General features: G+C 38.7%; 3 protein-coding genes across 3 annotated transcripts in view; all 3 read right to left on the reverse strand.

Moving 5' to 3' along the window:
- LOC149039648 (uncharacterized) overlaps positions 1 to 27892 on the reverse strand; it is a 118839-nt gene that overhangs the window by 10035 nt on the left and 80912 nt on the right. The window lies entirely within an intron of this gene.
- On the reverse strand, positions 9816 to 15952 carry LOC149039649 (uncharacterized). The gene is made up of 3 exons (XM_089183554.1): positions 15842 to 15952; positions 10797 to 15286; positions 9816 to 10060 (listed from the first exon to the last, which is right to left on the reverse strand). The coding sequence occupies exons 2-3, from the start codon at positions 15236 to 15238 to the stop codon at positions 10042 to 10044; spliced, it is 4461 nt and encodes a 1486-aa protein (XP_089039680.1). The 5' UTR covers positions 15239 to 15286; positions 15842 to 15952; the 3' UTR covers positions 9816 to 10041.
- On the reverse strand, positions 23251 to 25745 carry LOC149039650 (uncharacterized). The gene is made up of 3 exons (XM_089183161.1): positions 25732 to 25745; positions 24938 to 25004; positions 23251 to 24241 (listed from the first exon to the last, which is right to left on the reverse strand). Exons 1-3 carry the CDS (start codon positions 25743 to 25745, stop codon positions 24041 to 24043), a joined length of 282 nt encoding a protein of 93 aa, XP_089039287.1. The 3' UTR covers positions 23251 to 24040.

Consider the following 27892-nt stretch of genomic DNA (forward strand, 5'->3'; position numbering starts at 1 on the left):
TATCCTCATAACCTTAATGTTTAATTCACAGGTGATATTGTGGGGGGAAATTTGATGCTGATCACTATTGGAGGTTAAAAAGTTAAATGTGTACCACTTGTTCTTAGTTTTTTTTACCTGCATAGTTCTGTGACACTTTTTTTGGGCAGTAATACATTCATTAATTAAAGCCCTTTCAGGTGGGCAATATTGTATTTATTCAGCTGTAATAAGTTTCCAGTTGCAACAATAACCCGAAACTTGAGAAATTGACAATTTCAACATGTCAGTTAAAAGACCCATCATCAGTCTTAGTGGTTCACACATGCACAGTGAGAGATAAAATTCTGTCAAGCTAAAAATCAATTTAAATGATGAACAAACACTGTGAAAAGGATGCACCAAAACACTTTGACATAAGATGCACTCCCAGTTTTAGATCTTTTTTTCATGGGAAAGGAAAATTTTCAGCGCACCTAACAAACAAATAACCATCATACAATAATCTGTATATTGATCCTTACAAATGAGCAGCACTTTAGATTATCATTTTGAAGTGTACATTAAATTCTTTTTAAAAACACTTTAAGTATAAAACAAATCCCACAGCAAAGCAATGAATAATCTTCATTCCACGACAAAATCAAAATTTGTCATCTTTCTTATTCTCTCATGATGCTTTGCAAATAGCTGATCCTTGCAGAATACAGTGTGCATGTCACATATGAACTTAATTCTGGCCTACTTTGTTTTACTGCCAAAAAGAAATGCCAAATTTTTTAAAATGAGAATAATGAACCCGTTAGACCAAGTGTAATAAATCATTTAAAAGGTATTTTTGGGTTATGCTATAAATGAAACCAACAGTTGTGGAGGTGGTAACTGAAAAGACAGAGAAGTGTCAAGACTGAAAAATGGATAACAAAACTTTTCTTTTTCCAGGTACATATAGGGTATACCACTAAACTACAGCTTACATTGCAGCTCTCAGAGCATCCATTATTATAAGATATCAACTCAACCAAAACAGTACAGAGAAAAAAGTTCTAAAAGTTGCAGGAGTGGTATATCTTTAATGTGCAGATCTTTCTAAGACCTTTTAGTTGTGAAAATTTCAGAAAAAATGATGAAATATTGAGCATGTAATGGTATCTTTTGCTATATGGCACTCTCAAGCATTTGAGGCTTAAAATGTTCTCTCAAGCCAGAAGGTAGGGCATTGAACCATGAAATGCAAAGACCTAAGGTCTAACTCAAACTATTTGGACACTAGCTTCAATAAAATGCAGGGCATGACATACATTTGCATCTAGTTACACCAGGGGGGGGGGGGGGGGGTTTAGGAGACAAGATGAAACACTACAGTTCCTAAACCTAACCCTTGGTTAAGATTAACTTGGGTCAAATTTTGGCACACAGTTGTGAAGCTAAAATGCTATTGAACCAGATATCTGTGGCATGAAAATGCTTCAAGGATTCAAGTTTTTCATGACTGTCTATATCATAGAATCAAAAGTCTTTTGCCTCATCGCCAAACTACTATCCTCTTATTATCTTAAAATGGAAATTATTTTTGGAATCACGCCAATGTAAATCATTGGAAATAGAGATGCATGTGTATTTATGTTTAAGTTGCTGTTTGTCCTACACATAAGTAGACATGGAACTTGAACAAACCAATCTTCAAAAGTTTAAATGCCAGGGGTATTGCCTGGGAGGGGAATGTTGAAGCTCTGAATCTAATTTTGTATTTAAGAATTTCCAATTGAAAATTGTGAGGTTTGCATTTTTGCTAGTCATGTTCCTCCTTTAGGGAAAATGGCCATTTGATCTGGAAATCCAAAGCTGGGGATATGCTATGAAATGTCAAAACATTATGAAATCTACATAAGGTCACAAGTGTAAACCAAATCACTTGGCTAATATCAATAGCAAAGCGTGCCTGTTGAAAATTACTTTTGGAAGCGATATAAAAGATTTGGATAGCTCACATCCACATTTAAACCGACACAGTACCTATTAATTAAGAGTATTATTTTCAATCGTACTCATTTGTATCATCAAATTTAACGATGCTTACCTTTAGTAGATGATTTAAAATGGTAGTAGATGATTTATAATGCTGTGTAGCCAAATTATGATCCTGATTTCTCTGATATTTCAGTCAAAGCAAAGCCTATAAGACATAATTACAAAACACTTTTGTTTTTCACTATTGAGTACAAAAACGTCACCGAAAAACTGACTGCATTTCTATGATTCGAATCACAAACCACGTGCGTAGAAATCAAACGCGGAAATGAGCCTAATTCAAATAAAAAAGCCAGCCAAACTAACAAACATCAGGTTTTTTATATTTCTGAAAATAGAGAGATCAGTCATAATAATATCCTCGCCAACCTCGCTGGTGAGAAAAAGGTTCAGTTTTACTGAGGGAAACAATGGCAAACCAAGAGCACGCCTCGTTGCAGAAAATGTGCTTAACGAAGCAAAATGCAACATCACTAGAGTCGAGTGCGGAGGACCAGAAGACTTGAATTGGCGCGGGATCTGAAGAGCACATATAGAGATATTGACACTTGGAATCACAAAATGACATGCTGTCATGACAAAATTCATTCTTGGTCATAATCACTCACTGATGACATTACAGATTCCTTTTTTGAGTCATGCGATTCCTTTCAAGATGTATTTTTCATACTACGCAAAGTACTTCACTCAAAATCCCTTTCTTTTCTCTTCCCTTTCTTAAGCCGGTGAAGGTCGAAATGTAATGATATTATGTTAGTTTCATCAAGAAGTCCTCCAAATCATAAACATTTTCTCAATATGATTGAGTAAGTCTGAATAACTCTGGTAAAAATTGAAAACTTTTAATTCAATTCAACTTCGCGATGCGATGATCGATATCTTTCCAATGATGTCCTAAAGTTGAGCCAGTCGCTTTTCTTGAGAATCACCTTCCCACTCGCAAGTACAGATCTCCGCACCTATCTCACAGATGATATCAAACTGCTTCATATGCCGAATGATCTGCACAAAATAGTCATGTCAAAACGAAATTTCCTTGACGCAGCGGAAGTGATTACACTGAGATGTTTTGCTTTAATGCTTAAAGCGTTTCTCTTCATAACAAGCTAACGAAGAAGAAAAAAATGAATGATAACGAGCTAATATTCCCACAAATTATGAAATAAGCGAAAAAGAGTATTTTCAATCAAACCTTTTGGGAAAATAGATCAACAGCCTTCCGGTTATGCCGCCAGATATCGAGGAAACCAGCGTCCCGAAATCTTATCTTATCTCAGATTGAACTCTGGGACTCTACAATTAACCATCGCTCTTTTAAATAAACAATAGGTAAAGTCCACCTCCATCTTCACGCAATTAAAACGCGTTGCGGCAAGTACCGGTAATCGATAGGTCCGTTTAGCCGAGAGCATGCAAACAGGGCTGTGACGTCAGGCTTTCTGAGCTTCTAGAAAGCAATTAAGTACTTACAGTAGCATAATGGCTCCTGATACTTATCTGTGTTTACAGAGCCTTTTCTAAGCACTCGATGGATTGGGAAAATTCTCAAAAGTTTTGCAAGCTTCCGACTGGGTCTCAAGTTTGCAAGACTTATCTGAATTCTTCTAAATCCGCTGTGTAAACACGGGAAAAGTCCTCTGTCGATTAATAACCGGTATCAGATAAGCCAAATTTAATACGCATTTTGATTAAACTCTTTATGATCTTTCGGTGGAAAGACAAATGGTTGACCTCATTTTGACGTAATCTGTGACTTATTACCAAACAGATGCACGGCAACAGGAAATCGCATCATACACGAAAAAATTCGTTGGCACTCGACTTACACCCAGCCTGTGTTCTCAGTCCCAAATGTACAATCTGCAGTGTTAGGTTTGCATTTCGTTCTTAGCCTTCATTATTGCTGATAGCTTCAAAAAATTATTTGGACAAACTGAAAGTGGTTTCAGTATTACACATCCAATATCTTGCTCACGCAACGGAACGTTGGTGAACAAACTGACTGAGACACAAACCACAACGCTTTAAAAATATATGTTATTCTGTTCTTCCATTCCAGATCTAATTCACATCGGGTAAAAACTGCCAATTACTGGTTTTTGTTAGTACCTTCAACAACTGGAAGAGGTACATCCATCGAGATAAACCATCCTAATCTGTTCACAGATGATCACAGATCTGATCATCGTCCAGGGCTCGAGGGATAAAAGCGAATACGATCAGAGGATAAAACGAAAACAGTCGCAAGGGGAAGGGGAAGGTGAAATTGAAGATTTGTGTACAAATCGTAACATAATGCTTGGGGTGGTTGTCCTCAAGTAGTCACTCGTACAGCTGCGGACAGACTAAAAACAGTCTGGCAAACCGGCTCCCACGTCGCTTCTGTCGTGCTAAGCTGAGAAATTCTCCATTCTCCAACCGCTTCCGTGGCGTAGAGCATTTTGGCGGCCATATTTGTTGATCCAAACGAAAGATTGTTGGAATTGATTTGATTAATTAAGCAATATAGTCCTGCAGGAAGTCTTTGTGAAAGCCTGGTCACTAGTTGAGAGCTGCGTATTGCCTCGTTTTCTCATGATTACAAGACAAGGTGGAATTAGTACTCGCTGCTACGTAGAGCGTAGCTTCGTCAAATTCCACGTCGTCTCTGTAAGGTCTTTTCAAGCGTTTCAGAAAAGTTTGAACCTGCAACAGGAGAAGGAAATGTAAAATGTTATCAGTGCATCTTAAACCACATACAAGTCAGTGCTTGCAAGTATTCCCTTCGCAAGCTTTCCTTTGTATCGTAGATGGAAAAATAGTCCTAAAAGAATCCCTTTCCAAAAGATGATAAACGAGTCTCCGTGTTGGAATACGACAAAGGAAAATGTCAGGAAAAAATTTTTGTCAGTGTATATGACCCATTAGCTTTGACGAAGTGCTAACGCTCGAAACGCCGTCTTTGGAAACTCTTTGCGGTGGCCAATTTACGTCATCAACTCAGTAAATAATACCAAGTTATCCAACAAGGACACTTCTCAAATAATTTTGCACAGAATCTCGGGAAAATTTTGCGCCGACGAGTTTCTTCTAACAAGCGTCTTTGACTCGCGTATATTTTCTTTGCCCGCCAAAGTAAAGAAGGGAATAAAACCAAATGACTTCCTATTTCCCTATTGGTCATAATCTCTTTCGATCGTGCTGGGTGAAAATAAAGGTACAATTTTTGCACAGCCCTACACTATTGTAAAACAAATCTGTTTTTCCAATAGCAATGTATTGTTTCATCATTGTTTTCTCTATCCAAGAACTGAATACATAATGTAGCATGGGGCTGTGGAGAAATTTTACCGAAATAAACCTGCAAATAAGTATGCAACGGTTTTCAAGATTAAAAATGTTTGACGGGTTCTACTGGTTTCACTGCTCTTACCAAAGAAAAGTCTCCATTTTCTGCGGCCTCTACAGCTCTTTGGGCGATGTAATTTCTAAGAACAAACCTGCGAAGAAAATATTTGCACAATGATATATAAAAAAAAAACTTGGAGATATGAACAGAAATAAAACTCGTCAATGTCAGAATTCTTTTTGCTTCAGCGAATAAATTCCAAACGATGTAAAGAACCGGTAGCTTTATGCTCAGGGCGATGAAATTCAGTGAGTCAGGGCTCGAGTGCTGGCCGTGCCAATGTGTTTTGGTCATAAGCTGGACATATAGTTCTCGTGGTAACTATCTCTGGAAGGTAAGTTACCCGGGAAACGTAACGGAAAGTAGAGGAGGGGAGGGGGGGGGGTGCGTGGGGAGGGAGAGTAACCCTGATTGGCAATACTCCCGAGGGGATTTCTCGCCAAAGAAACAGGAATAAGCTCCGACGGCAGTGCGAGACAATCTCACAAGCACACTTCACTTTATGCCTCGATAATTCCAAAAAAAACAAGGTGTTGGTTACAGTGAAGTCATTTTCGTCAGTGTATTTGTCAATTTTGATCTCTAGTCGCCTATTGATTCTCATTGGAGAGAGTCGGTAATGGTGGATACGGGGCTTGAGGCCAACATTTCATTCTTCAAGAAGAACACAAACAAGTACCTTGGGTTGCTGGATTTTATTATCCTGACTCGTTCTTTGTTTACCTGTGTGCGAGAGAAAAAAGTCAGTAAATCAGTAAAAAATTAAAAGGAAAGATGAGGCCTTCAAAGAGTTATTTTCAAATGAATGGAAATGTCGTGTTTACCTCTTGAACATCATGAAGGTCGCATTCCTGATCAAGACGATCTCTTGGTAAATGAAAGAAAATAAAAACAAAAGGAAGAAGGAAAAATAAATGAAGACAATAATTCACTTGTCAACTCTAATGTAATAGCATACCAATTATACACGAAATACAAATTAACCCCTTCTCCCTCTGAACGATGTTGAAGTTTGTCGGTTGTCTGTGATTATACAATATTCAATAGGGAGGAAGGTATTACAGCGAACTTCGTTACATTTAAACCTCATTTCTTATTACTTCCTTAAGAGCAGCTACGTGAATGTCATGTGTCCATTAATTTTGTGCTTCATTTCCGATCACCCTTGTGGTTTCTTACACGCAATCCATGATTCCCACTCACTGGTAAGCTGTGATCCACTGCGTCCATAAAACACGGTCGTTATTCCCTTTTCCGTTTTGCGTTGACACCTGAGTTGACGGTCGGTCGATCAACCAATTAATTAATCAAACCATTAATAAATCAATTAAGTTTTATCAACCAAGTCGATAATTTAAATCGGTCGCGTTTTCCGATGAATAGTAGTTTCAATTAACGTAAATTACCGCTACGCGAGTTCATTTGAAAGGCGTGGGAACAAGTGGGAGACGCTCAGTGAATTATGGGACGGATGCTCACATTTCATTTGTTGAGGTGAAATGGCTAAGGTTCCTGGCATATTTTTCTCTCTGTTTATAATGGTAAACCACTATCTATGAGGCCAAAAGAGAATCAGGTCCAATTCTCTTGACAAAATAAAATGGCGTCGCGATTACCTCGCTGGGCTCTGGATAAAGAAGCTCAGGTTCAAGGCCATGCAGGGTCATTGTGTTGTGTTTTCAGGGAAGAAACTTTACTCTCTCAGTGGCCCTCCTCTCAAAGGATGAACTATCATGGAATTCTCACGAAATGCTGAAAGTTATGTCCAATGGACTGGCATTCATCCAGGATGCCCGTATTCTCACTCTAAAGAATTTGAGGTAAGCTCCACTTGTAATGAACTGCTAAGCCCAGAAGAGTTTACCGACAACCTCCCGCAGATAAATGCCAGAAACTCGGTGCTACAACACTTTTCGACCTAAGAAAAGAAGGTCTAATCCCTGGCTATTTTCGAACTAACCTCCATTCAAGAATCGTCGAATACGCTTTGATTAATCCTTGCAGAGGAACACATCGAGACACAAGGTATTCAATGATGTCTTCATCGCTAAGAGCTAGTATGATCCAAAACTGAATTAGCTTTGAATTAGTACCAACAATCACGTGAATATAAATCCAATTTTTCAAGGAACCCGTCACTTGATTTTAATTGAAGCTGTGATCTGTTATCAGAGTCTATGCCACTTTTCCGAGCCTTTTCGAACGGTCACATGATCTATACTTTTACATCAGTTAAGGACGCTAGCGTAGTGCTCTGCAGCAATGGCCGAATGCACTTCGAACTTGCTTTCAGTTTACCTCTGTAAAGTCTGCAATTTGATAGATATAACTCAACCCTTTGGTTCCCAAGAGTGACCAGCATCTAATTTCTCCTTACAATATCACCCCTGAATCAAATATTATGGTCACGGGAATAACGGAAATGATCACCAACTAAAGAAGCTCTTGATTGTTAAACCAATTCTCCTTGTCAGCACCACAGGAAATGTATAAATAACAGTATGGAGAATATGCATACTGATAGTAGCATGTAAAGGGTTAAGTCACCTTCACCAATCAAAAGGAAAATCAAGATCCATCGCGCCTTGTTCATCCGCGCTCTCCTCAACGACTTCTTTGATGCGACTGAGAACGAATCTGTCACCGCCATCGAGTGTTAATCGGTACTTACTCACGAAACCGTGGAACATATCCCAGGACGAGCGAAGCTACTATGCAGCTTTGAACTAGGTTGTTTGGATCTCCAAATATGTTGGTGCTTGACAGGGGATATGCGAACCTGTATAGTGCATTTATAAACGTTCAAAACCAAAGTGACATGTTTTGGGCAAGCAGCTTTAACTATAGGTTTAATTTTCTTTAACCCCTAAGACCGACTGGCATCTAATTTCTCCTTAAAATATCGCCCCTGAATCAAGAAATGAAAGAAAGGAAATGATCACAAACTAAATAAGCTCTCGATTGTTAAACAACTACCCCGTGGCACCTTAGGAGATGATTCGTGAACTTCATGGAGAATATAGATTCTGATGTTAGGGTGTCCTCCTGTCAGCGCCCCAAGTTATGAACTGTGTGGTGACGTCCTTAAATTTCAGGCTCCTACTCGGTGTAGAAGACACTGATGACGTAGAAAAATATGGGGAAAAAAAAAAGAACAAGGAAACTAGTATAAGCAGTAGGTTGATAATGCGATGTTCTATTGTGTCCTGTGTCTTCTCTTCCATGAAGGAGCAGAATTTCTCGAGGTAATTCAAATTAGGAATGGGTGAGGCATTTTCTACTCTTAATTTATGGGGTTTCCTGAGATAAAAGTGGTTTGACTAGTTTATTTCACTAAATATGCTTTGCATATGTTCGTTTGCTTTTCAAATTTTTATTTCCGTTATAACTTTATGGAAATTAGAGAGGGAGATTTCCTGATTCGCAAGGTGTGTAAAAAATTTTCCTTCTGGTTAACACTAATCAACAGAGCAGCCCAATACAAACTTTTTCTGAAGCCTTCCTCCTTCTCATCCGACCCTTCAGAAGGTCAGGCTGTTAGGGCCCAGCGTACCCGTTTGGGAGAAGTAGATAAGGGTCAGTACGTTTCAGCCTCTCACCACCCTTGTGCGGTTGACTATGTAACGATGCCCTGACTCACTCGGCCACCTTACCAAATGACTACTAACAGCCACCTACTGGAGGTTACGGCTATGCCCTTAGATAAGAGTTCCCCTTTTGGTTAAAACTCATAAATAGTGCGGCCTGGTAGTAAATTTTTCTGAAGCCTTACCCCTCCCCCCCAACCCACCAGAAGGTCAGGCTCAGTCAGGGCTTAGCGTACCCGTTTGGGAGGAGTAGAAAAGGGTCAGCACGTTTCAGCCTCTCACCACCTTGGTGAGGTTAACTATGCAACGATACCCTGACTCACACGGGCACCTTACCAAATGACTACTAACAGCCACCTACTGGAGGTTAGGGCTATGCCCACAGAATTTCACATCAACTGAGCATTGAATCTCTTCTCAGTTTTAATTTTATTGTAATACTGCTTCACTTTGAGTAAGAAATTAATCTCACGAGTTAAACGAGTTGCAAATCAACACTAAATGAAATGCTTACTACACTTCGCTTCCATAAACAATTGTAGCTTGTAGCTGGGTGGTTAAACACCAGAAGAGCAATAAAATACATCTTCAAACCTTTAACTCCCAAATCAAATTTGTAATTCTCCTTACCGTCAACGATACAATTCTTATAAAGTTAGTTCAGGGAATTTAGTGTTGGATCAACTCATCCCCAAATTGAGATTTTTCTTTATTCTCATCACTTATCTGGTTGATATTCTATTGATTTTGTAAGGAGAAATTCTATCTTAGTCAATCATGGGAGTTACAGGGTTAAACGTTTGTCTTAAGTTTACGCTAGGAACAGTTAAAAATGTTTATGAAGTCTCTACAAGAAAAATATAATTTAACACCTTGAACAGCTTTGTCACTAAAATCATTCTTGTACTCGCTCCAATCTCGATCAGCGGTCTCTCCTGTTCACATGTCGGGACTAGAAGATCGTAACCACTCGAATGCAAAGGAATCAGCGGAATACAGCCTTTCTGACAATGTCTTTCCCATTCAGCAACGAAACTGTAAATCTCTGTAGAAGTCCTACTCTGGGAGGTTCAACCTAGGGTAAAAATTCAATAATAGAAGTCAAGTCATATTAGGCAACATCTCAAATAATAGAGTATTTTTTAGTAAATTAACCTGTGATCAGTAGTTATTTTTCACAAATCATTCTGTACAGTTGAAACCGGACAGTTGTCTGTAATCAGACACCTGAGATCGGATAGTTGAAGCGTCCAATTATACGGAGTCCTTTCCGCCAAATCCACCAATCACAGAATTGATCACAACAACCATAGCAACAACCACTAACACTAAAAAAAACTGTGGAATTTTAAAAATTGAGAAATTTTTCACTTTAGAAATTGTGTCTACCGGAGATATTTGTCCTCAATGTGTTTTTTGTCCTCGGAAATTGTAACGGTTATGATAAATTGATATAGGACTTTGTGTTGTCCAATTGTGTCTGTAATCACACTCGTGATTGACAAATCGGACTCCTGCTTTGCGGTCGTCCGATTTTGCTGATCTCTCGTATGATTACAGACCGAAGTGGACTCCACTCTGTTCTATTACCATTATTTATCATTAGTATCATCATAGTTATAATTATCATCATAACTTTTCTTACTAGCACTGTTATCGTTATTATTACATGTACAATCATCATTATTGTTATCATTATCACATTATTATTAAGTATCATTGTTATTCTTACTACTATTAATACTATTAACATTATATTATTATCCACATTATTCTTTTTCTGTCTTCAAATAAACTTTGTTTCAACTGACCTTTCGATGTTTGTCTTTTCTTTGTCGCCTGGCAGCTTCGCTTGAATGATTTCAAAATGGTCCTTGGAGTCTCTAAAGCCTAATGCGACCAAGCGCTTACGAGGACAAACTGCAAGACTTTGAAATGGTCGTTCTTCTACAATTTCACTGAGGAGATCACCAGATTTAACGTTGTATAATCGAAGACACCAACCTCTTGGATCATCCAAGCCTACAACGCAGTCCTCGTTACTGATAAACTTAATATCATTTACAGCCATGTTCTCTAATTGACGAATCACTTTTCCCGAAACTGCGTCGAGGACGTAAGAGCCAGGTTTACCATAAATGACGACGTTTTCTTCAGTAGGAGAAAATAAAACCCTTTTGTGACAGCTGGGTAGATTCTCCTGAACAGAAGTTTCCCATAGCACTCGGTTTTCACGCCACAGCTGCAGTGACTTTCCATCCGTGGTGGTTAGCACTTCCCATTTATTATTACATGCCAAAAATTCACCTTCAAAATTTGCAATCGTTGACACAATTTTTTCACTCTTTGTATCTAGAATGATGACTTCCCATCTGCAAACAAAGAAATTCTCCGCTACCAAGGCGACTCGTTCCTCTGATAAGGGTACAACATAATCGACAGGAAACTCAGTCCACCTTTTCATGCAAACAGACAAGTCAGAGTTCCACAACTCAAGCAAGCCACCATTTGTTTGGAAAAGGAGACCTCTTTTGACGGGCACAACACTTAAAGACTGTGCAAGAATTGTATATTTCTTTTTTCTAATCCTTTCACTTAAAACATCGCCAGCCACAATATTTATTATCTGGATCCCTCTACCTGTCACATGATAAAGAGAGTCACCATCAACAGAGAAATAAGAATTCCTTACTAAATCAAAGTAGTAATATTTATCAACACCGTTTTCCGGCATATTGTTAGTTTCTGGTAGGTTATGTTCCGTTAGATCGTTATTTTCGGCTCTCTCCGTCGTACTGTCACCGGGTTCTATGCTTTGTCCCGCTTCATCGCCACTCTCACATCTCCACTCCCTTACGTCGTTAAGGCGACACATTTCAATCACTTTACTGTGAGGGGAAACTCTTAGTAACATCTGCTTTTCTAGTACAAGTGCAAACTCCACAAGTAAGGATCCTTCTATATCTGAAAACCAAAAGGGATCTCCAAGTAAGAAACCACTCTCATTGCAAGTTTCAAATTCCGAGGCGTACTGGTAGGAACTCGTCCCAAAAATGCAATCCAAACCATATGTTGACTTAGTGTTCCTGTCAATATCTAAACAAAAAAGCTTGGGATTACAAGACCAAACATTTTCATCCTTACCCGAATGGGAACAGAAAAAAAACCGGCAGTCAGGAGTTAACTTAACACATCGTGACCAGACTGAAGAACATATTAGAGTCTCAACTCCATCATTCATGTCAATGAGGTATGCGCACATGTCAGAATCGACGATCACCATCCGTCTTCCACTAGCAGACCAAGCAAAAGATAAAATTTCGTATTTGTGTGTAAAACGACTAATTTCACTTCCATCTTTTAGACTCCACTGGATGACGCAATTCCGCTTGTACAGACAGTCAGTCAGCATCGTGGTTTTGTCACCAGATATTGAACAAATTAGGAACCGGCACTCGCTCGAGCGGAAAAGAGGTTTCACGTCTCCGACCAAGGTATAACCCTGACACAGGGTCCCTTGTAAGATCAGGTCTAAGGTTGGATGGAAAACTACTGACCGGTAAAATGGGAAAAGGAAATCCCATCCGAATCTCAAATCATTCTTTGATACCAACGAAGGGCGTTTCCACATTGGCTGGGCAGTACGGAGCGACCACAGATGAATTGTGGCATTCCAACACTCGCATACCAGGTAGTCCTGATTTGGTGAGACATCAAAGCAGTTCACCCAATCTGAGGCAAAAAACCGCAGAACATCATCTGTTCTTTCCTCCTTCTTTCGCAAATATTCCATATATGGTAAGTCCGTATACTTGGTGTTTAGCAAGCTTAATGCCTCCGCAGACAGTTCAGGTCCTCCTTCATTCAACAAGATTTGAAAGATGGCATAAGGAAGTTTTGAAAGAGTACTTAAATGCTTCCGCAACAGCAGCAATAACGTCTCAAGGGCTTCTCTGCAATTCTTTGACAAACCATTTGTATTTTCCTTCTCTTGTACGCAAAGAACATCTTCAGTGGCTGCTGTACTCTTCACAGTTAGCTTTGCATAGACCAATTCTAGGTCCAAAACATAATTCTTTACAATGTCGTCCAGGCTACACGGACGAGCATTCTCTTCTACCTCGAGTATATGCTGAACACCATGCTGCAAGGCATACCTCGACGTCTGTTTCAGTGATGAACTCTGGATCCCTTTAAGTTTCAATTCATCTAGTTCATCTTTGCAAAGCTTTGAAATGACGCGATGACATTTTTTTCCGCTAACAATAAACTTCTTTTGCCTCGAAGTAGACTCCTCAACCAACCAGTCCTTGACTGACTTGTGAAAGAAGTTAATGCACTCGCCCTCAATGGGTAGAAGAGCCGAGATACAATCAACTGCGTCTCGTACTTTTTGCTCATCAGCCGATGACCATTCTTTCGAAAGGAACAACTTGTAGACAAACTCGACAGGTAATGGTTCTCTTGCTGCCACGATGGCACTTAAAAAATCGAAGAATTGCTCTTCGGTGATACCTAGTTCTTTCTGCATTTCATTTTTCAGGCGTTTGAAGTAGTCTTGATAAATGGACGAAATACCTGATGGCAAGTCGCTGTTGATCACTTCAGCAGCACTCATACGCACAGCATTCTTCTTAATGAACTCTGCCAGGTAATAGGTATATAACATGACTCCTTCTGACTTTTCAACAAGCTTCTCTAAGATGGTATCTTGGCAATCAGATTGCAGAACATGTTCCAGTTGCTCTTGAAAGCAAAGCCTAACGTCCATCAAGTTTTCTTGATCGTTTGGGTTCAGCTGTATGGGATTTAAGTCTTGAATCTTCTCTAAGATATTCATTTCAGGTCGCGTTGTTACCACAAATCGTATCCAACACGGAAGCGTCTTGAAGTAATCCACAATCACATTTAAAAGCTCATTACGCCCCTGGTATTCACTTTCGTCTAAGCCATCTATAACCATGAGATGGATAGAGTCTGGATCTTTCAAATCTGAAAGAGGTTCTTTAAACAAGAATTCAAACAGTTCTTCCACTTCCATGTCTCCAATTTCAACGCCCACATTTCTCGACAACTTCTTCACGATAGCCTTCCTGTAATCTGGAAGCGAGTCTGAAAGCTGACAGGCTAAGGACTGCAACATCACTTTGGGATTCCTTCGGCGTGCCTGGTTATGCCGACAGAAGTGGCTCCCCGACAATCTTCCAGCCTCTAACATCTTTCGGCACAAGACAGCTGAGATTACAGACTTTCCCATACCCGCATTTCCACTAATAACAACCACTCTATTTGGAGAACTTTTGTCGTCTAACCATCTCTCAACTGCTGCAATGATCGATAACCGAGTTCCCTCAACATATCTGCTTGCATGGCTTCTAATTTCACTTAAATTATCCACGTTTGCTAGTTTCGCAAGGACTTCGTCATCTCTGATGCTCTCCTTCTCGTTATTCAAAATTTGAATGGTGTGCTGGAATACCTCCTCCAAAGTTTGAAGCTTCTCACAGACTTTTCCAAAGTTATCTTGAATGGCTCTAGTGTCTTGCTGTTGGCTCTGATGCACAATACTGACAGATTCTTGCAAGTTCTTCTGCAACTGATGAACTTCTACCAGCTTTGCTTTACTTTCATCAATAGTTTGCAACACTTTGGTCTGCTGCGATTTTATATCTTTCTCAGAATCAGCCCACTCAAGCAACGCATCTAAGAACTCTTGCTCTCCACAATGCTCAGCCTTCAATCTATCAATTTCTGCCTGCTGCAAGCCAAGAGCAACAAGGACAGCACTGATCTCCTGCCACAGAGTTGAGAAAGTTGGATCAGCAATACCAGTTGTGGTAACATGGCCATACAATTCATTGCGGTAAAACTTTATGCGAGCAAGATTTGCTTTAAGGGTGTTGTCACTTGGAGGTGGTTTAGTGTGCCACCCAGAGCGGGGTGGGGAGAGACCACAAATATTGGTTAAGAGAAGGAATAAAAGAGTGATATCAAATGTTTGGGTATCTGGAGGAGCACCGCTTGGAGGAAACAATAGATCCCATTGAGGTTTGTGTAGAATCTTTCTTTTCAACAGATTTTTTAGTGTCAAATAGTTTGCATTCAACGCGGCTGAAAGACTTGCTGGGGGATGATATCCATTGAAAATGCTCCTGAGAACTGTTGTTCCACCATCGATGAGAAGTCGGCTGAGCTTGGCTCCATTTGTCTTCTCTACAGAACTGGCAAGAGGTGAAGGAGTAGCTGATGCCATATGATCCAAAATACAAAGATGGAGTCATCAGGTGTACCTGCACGCTTTCTGAAAGAAACATTACAATTGGGTAATTGCTTCTCTTAGACATGTACTGGAAAGAGGAGTAAGAACCTTTGATGGACATCTCCACTCTACTAATCAGTCTGACTCCTTCAACACTATTTAATCCTTTACACCCAAGTGTCATAACGCATATTCTCCATACTTTCTTTACACATTTCCTAAGGTGCTGACAAGGAGATTTTGTTTACTGATCAAAAGCTTTTCTTTAATTAATAATCACTACCTTCATTCTCATGACCCTAACACGTGACTCAGGGGTGATATTGTAGGGAGAAATTAGATGCTGGTCACTCTTAGGGTTCAAAGGGTTAAAGAAACCTGTCATCTTTAGAGTATCAGGGATTGTTTTTGTGCTCTGAAGGAATAATATTCCTATATAATTGTGTCTCTATAGAAGTTTATTGACTAAAATATTATAAACTTATCAAATCTGCGCTGTATATATAATGATAATTACAAATTACAATACTCCAGGTATCTTCAGTTCATACTCATAGGATAATAATAATTATTATTGTTTGACAGCCTTATGGTTACCTGAGCTCCCCCACACACCATTTGCAATCCTCACAGTGGTATTCCAAAAGCCAGCTGATTGGTCAGACAAGGAGCCAGCTGAAGGAATAAAGTCTTTGGGATCAGAGGTTCCTGAAAAAAATCAAATCACATAACAATTTATAAGAAAGTTATTAATAGCATTTCACCACTGAACCACTAAAAATGTTAACTGAAGGCTTTGTAATGACACCAGATTCACTGCTCAATAGAACACAGGAATAAAAATGATACAAAATTTAATTCAAAATTTAATGCAGTTAAATACTGACAACAATTTTCAAAATTTTGCTTGTCAGAGTTTTCACTTTAGGGAAATAATTTAACATATATGACTGAGTTCCCTTAGCATTGGTTTACACAGCAATAGAAGCATTACAAGCCAATTCTAGAGCGGGGTCTTAAGTTAAAAGAGGAAGGAAGTTATTAGAGAGTATGTCATAATACCCCATCAAAACTACTGCCACTAGAAGGGCATGGAAGCCTAAATCTCTCTTGTTATCTAGCAACAGGAAACTCCAAAGAGCTAATGTTGGGTCAGAAGAGGTACCCCACTACTTTTGACTGCTCATAAGACACAATGCCGGACATTTTCCTTACAAAATAACCACATTACATGTAACAGGATAACACTCAGAGAGAGTGAACATTTTCTTACTGTTGGTTATGTATACATTCTGTATTGTGAGCTTGAAAGCATAACCCAAGAAAGAGCAACATATCTTATGAAATGAAACCCATGAAAATTTCTTATGCAATACTTTCAAAGAAAAAATTACTATTTTTTACCTTTTTCTGGCATATTTAACAAGCAAACATTGCATTGCAATGTATTGTGCTCATCACAATTAATTCAGACCTGGCCAATTTTTTTATTTTCAGAACTTTTAACCCTTTACACCCTAACATCAGTATGTATATTCTCCTTACAGTTATCTAAATATTTCCTAAGAGGCTGACAAGGAGAATTTGCTTAACAATCAAGAGCTTCTACAGTCAGTGATTACCTCTTTTATCCTTATAACCTTAATGTTTGATTCACAGGTGATATTGTGGGAGGAAATTTGATGCTGGTCACAACTGGGAGTTAAAAAGTTAAATGTATTCCACTTGTTCCTAGTTTTTTACTTTCATAGTTCTGTGACACTTTTTTTGAGGTTGTGGAACACTTGCAACATGAGCCTCTGGGCAATGATAAGTTGGTTAATTAAAGCCCTCTCAGGTGGGCATTACTATAGATATTCAGCTGTAAGAAGTTTCCAGTTCTATTAAGAACCCACAACTTGAAAAATTGACAAATTGTCTACAAGTCAGCTAAAAGATCCATAAATAGTCTTAGTGATTCACACATGCACAGTAAGATGGAAAATTCTGTCCATGGACTTAGAGTAAAGAAAAAAATCAATTTAAATGATAACCAAACACTGTGACAAGGCTGCACCAAAATACTTCACTATAAAATACACTCCGAGTTTAGCATCTATTTTTCATGGGAAAGGAAAAACAGTGCACCTTAAAACCAATTAACTCTTGTATGAGACGTTAAACTGTAGATGGGAATTTTGAAGTGAACATGAACATGAAAGGTTTTTTAAACACTCCAAGTATAAACCTATTCCCAGAGCAGAATAATGAACAATCTTCATTTTGCTACAAAATCAAAATTTATTATCTTTCTCATTCTCATATGATGCTTTCCAAATTGTTGATCCTGGCAGAATGCCGTATGGCATGTCACATATGAACTTAACTTTAGCTTGGCTTGTTTTACTGCCAGAAGGAAATGCCAAATTTTTAAAATGAGAATAATGAACCTTTAGACTACATATAATAAATCATTGGAAAGGTATTTTGGGGTTATGCTATAAATGACACCAACAGGTGTGGAGGTGGTAACTGAAAAGACAGATAAGTGTCAAAAGTGAAAGAAAATTTAGTTTTTGCTTTCCTGGTACATATAGGGTATACCAATAAACTGTAGCATAAATTGCAGCTCTCAGAGCATTGATAGTTGTAAGGCATCACCTCTACCAAAACAGTACAAAGACAACAAGTTCCAGAAGTTGCAGGAGTGGTAAATCAAGTCTGATATTGGAGGGGGCTATGATTTTATGCCTTCAGTGTGCAGATCTTTCAATGACCCTTTGGTTGTGAAAATTTCAGAAACTATGATGATATACTGAGCATGTAATAGCATCTTTTGCCCACTCTCAGGCAATAAAGGGTTTAAATATTTTCTCAAGCCAGAAGGTGGAGCATTGGAGTATAAAATGCAAAGACCTAAGGTCTAATTCAAACTATTTGGACACTGGCTTTAATATAATGCAGGGCATGACATACATGGGCAACTAGTTACACTAACAGGGTGAATGTATGAAACACAAGATGAAACAGTACAGTTCACAAACCTAACCCTGGGTTAAGATTTACTTGGGTCACATTTTAGCACATGGTTTTGAAGCTAAACTACCATTGAACCAAACTGATATCTGTGGCATGAAAATGCTTCCAGGATTCAACTTTTAATGACTGTCCATATCATAAAATCAAAATTGTTTTGCCTTACCACCAAACCAATATCCTAAATATTATCTTAAAATAGAAATCATTTTTCAGGAATCACCTGATGTAAATTACTGCATGGAAATATACAAATGCACGTGTATTTATGTTTAAGTTGCAGCAGCAGAAAGCTAAACTTAATACATTACTGCTCAGAGAAATCTGTCTAATTCGCTGTTCCCCTTTACTAAAAGTAAGTCTGAAGAATATTCCCTATCGAAATCATAAAAATTTTCAAGATCTACAAAACCCTTACCTAAGGACAGGGATATTGAGTCTATGCTCTATGCTCTTTAGCAGTTCTACTTTAATTAATCAGTTCCTTGTAACAGAAGAAATCAATCAAAACTCACAGAAAGTTAAGTGCAAAAGAAAAAAAAAAGACCACTGTAAACTTCTAATTTTGTATTGAAAAATTTCCCATTGAAAGTTATGAGGTTTGCATTTTTTCAAGTCATATTCCTCTATTAGGGAAAATGGCCATTTCATCTGAAAATCTAAAGCTGAGAATGTTTCATGAAATAACAAAACAGGATACAATTTCCATAAAACATGATCACAGGAATATAAACCAAATCACTTGGCTGATATCAATAGGAAAGCCTGCCTGGGGAAAAACATTTTCATACAGTTGCATGGTTCTGTACACTTTCAGTACTGTGATCTTGACAACATAATCCAAGCAAGAGCAACATATCATATTAAATGAAACCCATGAAAATTTCTTACGCAACACTTTTAAAAAGAAAAAAACAATTTTATCTTTTTTTGGCATATTTAATTAGCAAACAGTATGTCGCAAATTTTATTGTGCTCATCACAATTACTTTAGACAAGGCTAATTGATTATGGTAAAAATATCTTTTTTGTTCTCAGAACTTTTAACCCTTTACACCCTAACATCAGTATGCATATTCTCCTCACAGTTATCTAAACATTTCCTTAGATGCTGACAAGGTCATTCTCCTGGTCACAGTTTTAAATTTAGGGAAATAATTTAACATGACTGATGTATGGATCATAATTAGTCACAAGATCTCGATCTTAGACCTAAACAACATTGTATTTAATTGTAATATATAACAAATTAATATCATTTTAATACTGAGTTCCCTTAGCATTACAAGCCAATTCTAGAGCAGGGTCTTAAGTTAAAAGAGGAAGGAAGTTTTCAGAAAGTGTTTCATAATGCCCCCATCAAAACTACTGGCAATTGGAAGCCTAAATCTTACTTGTAATCAAGCAACAACAGAACAACAGAATTTATACTGGGCCAGAAGAGGTTACCCAACTGCTTTTGATTGCTCATAAGCAACAGTGACATTTTCCTGACCAAATAACCACATTACATGTACCAGTAACAGAATCACACACAGTAAACATTTTGTTACAGTTGGTTCTGTACATATTCAGTATTGGGATCTTCACAGCATAATCAAAGCAAGAGCAACATATTGTATAAAATGAAACCCATTAAAATTTCTTATGCAATACTTTCAAAGGAAAATAATTTTTTAAATCTTTTTTTAGCATATTTAGTACACAAACATTATATTGCAATGTATTGAGCTCATCACAATTACCTCTGACCACACTAATTGATTATTCATAGAAAAAAATATTTTGTTTGTTTCCAGAACTTTTAATTCTTTACACCTTAACATCATGAGCCTTTGGGCAGTATTAAGTTGGTTAATTAAAGCCCTCTCAGGTGGGTTATATTGTAGTTATTCAGCTGTAAGAAGTTTTGAGTTGTAAGAATTAAGAACCCAAAACTTGAGAAATTGACAATGTCGAAGTGACAGTTAAAAGACCCATCATCAGTCTTAGTGATTAACACACGCACAGTAAGAGTGAAAATTCTGTCAACTGACTTACAGTAGAGTAAAGCAATCAATTTAAATGATATACACACACTGTTAAAGGCTGCACCAAAATACCTTCAGTTGCTATAAGTTGCACTCTGAGTTTAGAATCTATTTTTCAGGGAAAGGAAAATTTTCTCATTAAAACAGTGCACCTCATAACCAAATAACCATCATACAATAATCTGTTTATTGATCCTCACACGTGAGTTACGTTGTCTGGATGGTCATTTTGAAGTGAACATTAAATTTTTAGTTATATGTTACTGCTTGGAGAATTCTGTCCAATTCGCTGTTCCATTATACTTAAGAAGGTCTGTGAAAGATTTACCACTGAAATTACAAAAATTTTTCAAGATCTACAAAACCCTCACCTAAGGTCAGGGATATTGAGTCTTATGCAGTAAGCTCTTTTGCAGTTCTACTTTAATTAATTAATTCCTTGTAAAAGAATAAATCAATCAAAACTCACGGAAAGTTTAGTGCAAAAAAAGAACACTACTGTTAAATTTCTAGTTTTGTATATAAGAATTTCCAATTGAAAGTTAAGAGGTTTGCATTTTTTCGAGTCAATTGTTCCTCTATTTGGGAAAAATAGCAGAAAATACAGCAATCAGTCATAATTATATTCTCACTAACCTCTCTGGTGTGAAAAAGTTTCAGTTTCGCCAGGAGAAACAATGGCAAACTAGGAACACGTCTCGTTGTAGAAAATATGCTTAATACCGAAAGAAAATGCAACTATACTCGAGTCGAGTACGAAGGACCAGGAGACTCGAATTGGCGGGGATCTAAAGGATTACAAAATAACATGCCGTCATGACATAAGTCATTCATGGTCCTAGTCACTGCATTACAGATTCCTTTTATGAGTCATGCGATTCCTTCCGCCGGAGATGTATTTTCCATGCTACGCAAAATACTTCGCTCAAAAACCCTTTCTTTTCTCTTTCCTTTCTTAGGTCGGTGAAGGTCGAAATGAAATGACATTATGTCAGTTCCTTCAAGAAATCCTCCAAATCATAAACATTTTATCAAACGTTTTATGATTGAATCTGTTAGTATTACAAAAATTTAAAAATTTACATTTAATTCAACTTTGCAATGCGATGATCTTTGAATTGATTTCCTGAAGTCGAGCCGGTCACTTTTCTTGAGAGGTAAATTAGTGTTGACAAATGAGTTGAAAACGTAAATAAGCCACCGTAAAGGGTAAATAAGCCACCGTAAAGGGTAAATAAGCTGACGTTTCGATCTTTAGCCCTTCAGAGCGAAGAATTAGGTTCCCACTCGCAAGTACAGATCTATGCACCTATCACAGATGACATCAAACTGCTTCATATACCGAATGATCGGCACAAAATGGTCATATCGTAAAAAAAATTTACTTAAAAATGAATTTTTACGTGGCGACGAATGAAATCAAAAGCGGAAGTGATTATAGATGTGTTGGTTTGATGCCTAATGCATTTCTCTACACAACAGGCTACTGAAGAAGAAAAAAGTGAATGATAACGAGCTTATATTCCCATAAATGATAAAATAAGCGAAAAAAATATTTTCAATCTAACCTTTTGGGAAAACAGGTCAACAGCCTTCCAACGATGAAGCCAGATACCGAGGAATCCAGCGCCTCGAAATTTCATATTCTTTTCTTATCCCTCATTGAACTCTGGGACTGATTATTATCTCAGCAAATAATCCACTTCTAATCGTCACGCTATACAAACGTTTTAGGGAAAGTAATAGTTATCGTTAGGTGTGTTTAGCAGAGAGCCCCTGAACACGGTTGTAACGTCAGACTTTTCGAACTTACTGAGAATTATTTCAAGAAAGCAATTAAGTAATTTTTTTGTGTTTACATAGCCTTTTCTAAGCACTCGGACGATTGGGAGAATTCTGAAAAGTTTTGCAAGCCCCGACTGCGCCTCAGGTTTGCATGACTTGAATTCTTCTAAATCCGCTGTGTGAACACGGGAAAAGTCCTCTATCGATTAACTACAGGTATCAGATAAGCAAAATTAACATGCACTTTGACCGGATTTTTCGTGATCTTTCGGCGGAGAAGGACGAAAAGTTGACCTCATTTTTACGTTATCTGTGACTTACTACGGAACAGATGTCACGCAGTCACTTTTCGGGAAGTTTTAAGCATTAAAATTGAAAATGAACCCATCTGTCTAAAATCAAAAGAAACAGAGAAACACTGTGGGCGGGGGGAAGAGGGGGGAGACGGGGGAGAGGGGGAGGGAGGGGGAGCAGAAGCAAGGGTGTAAGGGATAAAAATGGTTTGCCAACGCAGAGTTTTGCATTTTCAGCAGTAACGAGTCAACAATTTTGTCGTCGATTGTGGCTGTACCTTTTACTCAGATTTATCCTGCATTATAGATAAAACTGTTAATGCGTAACATTTACAACGGTATCGTGAAAGTACATCCGGACGAAGGGACAGTTTTCGTGTCAATCTGCTTTTTCGCTTCGAAAAGAACATATGGAAAGAATGCGATCAAGACAACATTTTGAACTTGAGGTCATGCTTTATCACCTTAGTTCCTTGGTGAAATACTGCTATGAGTATTTGACGTCTAAACTCGTGCAAAACTCAGGCTTGGAATGATAATTCAAACACACTTATCCTTGACACTTACAACTGGCCTATTAAAGTTTTGATGAAACCACGCAAATTGTCCTGTAAGACGATTTTAAAAGGGCGATTTCGCCTTATTCGTACGAGCGGTCGTAAAAATTCCCATACAAACTCTTATAATTCCGCCATGTCTCTTATTTCACAAGATGATCATCTCACAGCTGGAGCTTGGGCAACCTGTGTTTAACCTGCATTTTGTGCTGACAGCTTCATAAAATTCCTTTGACAAACTGAAAGTGGTTTCAATATTACAAAATTAATATCTCGCTTACGTAACGGAACGTTGGGGAAAAACCTGACTAAGAGACACAAACTACAAAGCTATAAAAAAAATATTTTATTCTGTTGTTCCATTCCAGATCTAATTCACATCGGGTAAAAACTGCCAATTATTGGTTTTTGTTAATACCTTCAACAACTGGAAGAGGTACATCCATCGAGATAAACCATCCTAGTCTGTTTACAGATGATCACAGATCTGATCATCGTCCAGGGCTCGAGGGATAAAAGCGAACACGATCAGGGGATAAAACGAAAACAGTCGCGGGGGGGGGGGGGGGGTTGCAATTGAAGATTTGTGTACAAATCGTAACATAATGCTTGAGGTGGTTGTCCTCAAGTAGTCACTATAACAGCTGTGGACAGACTAAAAACAGTCTGGTAAACCGGCTCCCGCGTCGCTTCTGTCGAGCTAAGCTGAGAACTTCTCCATCTCCAACCGCTTCATTGGCGTAGAGCATTCTGGCGGCCATATTTGTTGATCCAAACGAAAGATTGTTGGAATTGTTTTGATTAAGCAATATAGTCCTACGAGAAGTCTTTGTGAAAGCCTGGTTACTGGTTGAGAGCCGCGTGTGGTGACGTCAATTTTGATTCGCTATTTGAAGGAGTGGCAAAGAGGTAGAGCCTGGGTACAAGGCTAACCGAGAGCCTGAAAACAAGCTACACTATCGTTTCACTGTTTTACTTTTTTGCCAACTGCAATCGATGAAAATCCCTTTCAATCCTGCATGTCGTTAACCCTACTTCTTGGCTTTGAGCGAGGAGGGACGATAGACTCACTCCGCCACGAGGACCCTCGAGGATTACGCGGTAGATTTACGAAGATCACGAAAGCCGCATATTAAACGCATCATCAGGCAATTTATCAAGGTTAGTTTTCCTTGTATCCAGAGCGTTGTACAGCCTCGTTTTCTCATGATTACAAGACAAGGTGGAATTAGTACTCGCTGCTACGTAGAGCGTAGCTTCGTCAAATTCCACATCGTCTTTGTAAGGTGTTTTCAAGCGTTTGAGAATAGTTTGAACCTGCAAAAGAACAGGAGAGGGAAATGTAAAATGTTATCAGTGCATCTTAAACCACATACAAGTCAGTGCTTGCAAGTATTCCCTTCGCAAGCTTTCCTTTGCATCGTAGATGGAAAAATAGTCCTAAAAGAATCCCTTTCCAAAAGATGACAAACGAGTCGAAATTTTTGTCAGTGTATATGACCAATTAGCTTTGACAAAGTGCTAACGCTCGAAACGTCGTCTTTGGAAACTCTTTGCGGTGGCCAATTTACGTCATCAACTCAGTGAATAATACCAAATTATCCAACAAGGACACTTCTCAAATAATTTTGCACAGAATCTCGGGAAAATTTTGCGCCGACGAGTTTCTTCTAACAAGCGTCTTTGACTCGCGTATATTTTCTTTGCCCGCCAAAGTAAAGAAGGGAATAAAACCAAATGACTTCCTATTTCCCTATTGGTCATAATCTCTTTCGATCGTGCTGGGTGAAAATAAAGATAAATTTTTGCACAGCCCTACACTATTGTAAAACAAATCTGTTTTTCCAATAGCAATGTATTGTTTGTGTCATTGTTTTCTCTATCGAAGAACTGAATACATAATGTAGCATGGGGCTGTGGGGAAATTTTACCGAAATAAACCTGCAAATAAGTATGCAACGGTTTTCAAGATTAAAAATGTTTGACGGGTTCTAATGGTTTCACTGCTCTTACCAAAGAAAAGTCTCCATTTTCTGCGGCCTCTATAGCTCTTTGGGCGATGTAATTTCTAAGAACAAACCTACGAAGAAATGTTTGCACAACGATATATAAAAAAAAAACTTGGAGATATGAACAGAAATAAAACTCGTCAATGTAAGAATTCGTTTTGCTTTAGCCAATAAATTCCAAACGATGTAAAGAACCGGTAGCTTTATGCTCAGGGCGATGAAATTCAGTGAGTCAGGGCTCGAGTGCTGGCCGTGTCAATGTGTTTTGGTCATATGCTGGACATATAGTTCTCGTGGTAACTATCTCTGGAAGATAAGTTACCCGGGAAACGTAACGGAAAGTAGAGAAGAGGGGGGGGGTGTGTGGGGAGGGAGAGTAACCCTGATTGGCAATACTCCCGAGGGGATTTCTCGCCAAAGAAACAGGAATGAGCTCCGACGGCAGTGCGAGACAATCTCACAAGCACACTTCACTTTATGCCTCGATAATTCCAAATAAACAAGGTGTTGGTTACAGTGAAGTCATTTTCGCCCGTGTATTTGTCAATTTTGATCTTTAGTCGCGTATTGATTCTCATTGAAGAGAGTCGGTAATGATGGATACGGGGCTTGAGGCCAACATTTCATTCTTCAAGAAGAACACAAACAAGTACCTTGGGTTGCTGGATTTCATTACCTTGACTCGTTCTTTGTTTAACTGTGTGCGAGAGAAAAAAAGTCAGTAAATCAGTAAAAAATTAAAAGGAAAGATGAGTTCTTCAAGAGTTATTTTCAAATGAATGGAAGTGTCGTGTTTACCTCTTGGACATCATGATGGTCGCATTCCTGATCAAGACGATCTCTTGGTAAATGAAAGAAAATAAAAACAAAAGGAAGAAGGAAAAATAAATGGAGACAAGAATTCACTTGTCAACTCTAATGTAATAGCATACCAATTATACACAAAATACAAATTAACCCCTTCTCCCCCTGTACAATATGGAAGTTTGTTGTCTGTGATTACACAATATTCAATAGGGAGGAAGGTATTACAGCGAACTTCGGTACATTTAAACTTCATTTGTTATTACTTCCTTAAGAGCAGCTACGTGAATGTCATGTGTCCATTAATTTTGTCCTTCATTTACGATCACTCTTGTGGTTTCTTACACCCAATCCATGATTCCCACTCACTGGTAAGCTGTGATCCACTGCGTCCATAAAACACGGTCGTTATTCCCTTTTCAGTTTTGCGTTGACACCTGAGTTGACGGTCGGTCGATCAAGCAATTAGTTAATCAAACCATTAATAAATCAATTAAGTTTTATCAACCAAGTCGATAATTTAAATCGGTCACTAGAAATAATTTCTATGCTGATGTTCAGAGCGTTAGCCCTCCGTTGATCGTTCTGACGAAGGACTAGCGCTCGTAAAGTCAGCTTTTAGAAACTCTGCGGTGGTCAGTTTACATCATCAACTCAGTCGATAAAACCAGATTATCTTGCTACACCCCGGCCCGTCCCCCCCCCCCCCCCGCACCCCCCAGCGCAGCACCACAGTTTCCTTAGTAACTTACCTCTTTATTCAGCAATAAATCAATAAATCGCACAAGTAATCATTTATATTATCATATGACCCGTGCGGCCCCGCTCGCGCAATCCCACAGAAAACCACGATGAGAGCTGACGTGTGTAGGGCCGGACGGGTTGACGTGAGCCGGTCCGGAAAAAGCCGTCCAGCTCTGCATTCACACGGCTCTGTTTCAAAAACTTAGAGGGATAAAAGAAAAGAGTTAAAAACGTCGCGTTTTCCGATGAATAGTAGTTTCAATTAGCGTAAATTACCGCTACTACGCGAGCTCACTTGAAAGGTGTGGGAACAAGTGGGAGACGCGCAGTGAATTATGGGACAGATGCTCACATTTCATTTGTTGAGGTGAAATGGGTAAGGTTCCTGGCATATTTTTCTCTCTGTTTATAATGGTAAACCACCATCTATGAAGCCAAAAGAGAATCAGGTCCAATTCTCTTGACAAAATAAAATGGCGTCGCGATTACTACGCTGGGCTCTGGATTTAGAAGCCCAGGTTCAAGGCCAGGCAGGGTCGTTGTGTTGTGTTTTCAGGGAAGAAACTTTATTCTCTCAGTGGCCCTCCTCTCAAAGGATGAACCATCATGGAATTCTCACGAAATGCTGAAAGTTATGTCCGATGGACTGGCATTCATCCAGGATGCCCGTATTCTCACTCTAAAGAATTTGAGGTAAGCTCCACCTGTAATGAACTGCTAAGCCCAGAAGAGTTTACCGACAACCTCCCGCAGATAAATGCCAGAAACCCGGTGCTACAACACTTTTCGACCTAAGAAAAGAAGGTCTAATCCCTGGCTATTTTCGAACTAACCTCCATTCAAGAATCGTCGAATACGGTTTGATTAATCCTTGCAGAGGAACACATTGAGACACAAGGTATTCAACGATGTCTTCATCGCTAAGAGCAGAAAACATACGAGGTGATTACTCAGCTACAGTGCACAAAGTCAGCTTTGAACGATAGAAAACCCTAATATGATCCAAAACTGAATTAGCTTTAAATTAGTACCAACAATCACGTGAATATAAATCCAAATTTTTAAGGAACCCGTCACTTGATTTGAATTGAAGCTGTGATCTGTTATCAAAGTCTATGCCACTTTTCCGAGTCTTTTCGAACGGTCACATGATCTATACTTTTACATCAGTTAAGGACGCTAGCGTAGTGCTCTGCAGCAATGGCCGAATGCACTTCGAACTTGCTTTCAGTTTACCTCTGTAAAGTCTGCAATTTGATAGATATAACTCAACCCTTTGGTTCCCAAGAGTGACCAGCATCTAATTTCTCCTTACAATATCACCTCTGAATCAAATATTATGGTCACTGGAATAACGGAAATGATCACCAACTAAAGAAGCTCTTGATTGTTAAACAAATTCTCCTTATCA

The sequence above is a fragment of the Pocillopora damicornis genome, chromosome 9, assembly GCF_964200805.1.
Source record: "Pocillopora damicornis chromosome 9, jaPocDami1.2, whole genome shotgun sequence".
NCBI classification, from domain to species: domain Eukaryota; kingdom Metazoa; phylum Cnidaria; class Anthozoa; order Scleractinia; family Pocilloporidae; genus Pocillopora; species Pocillopora damicornis.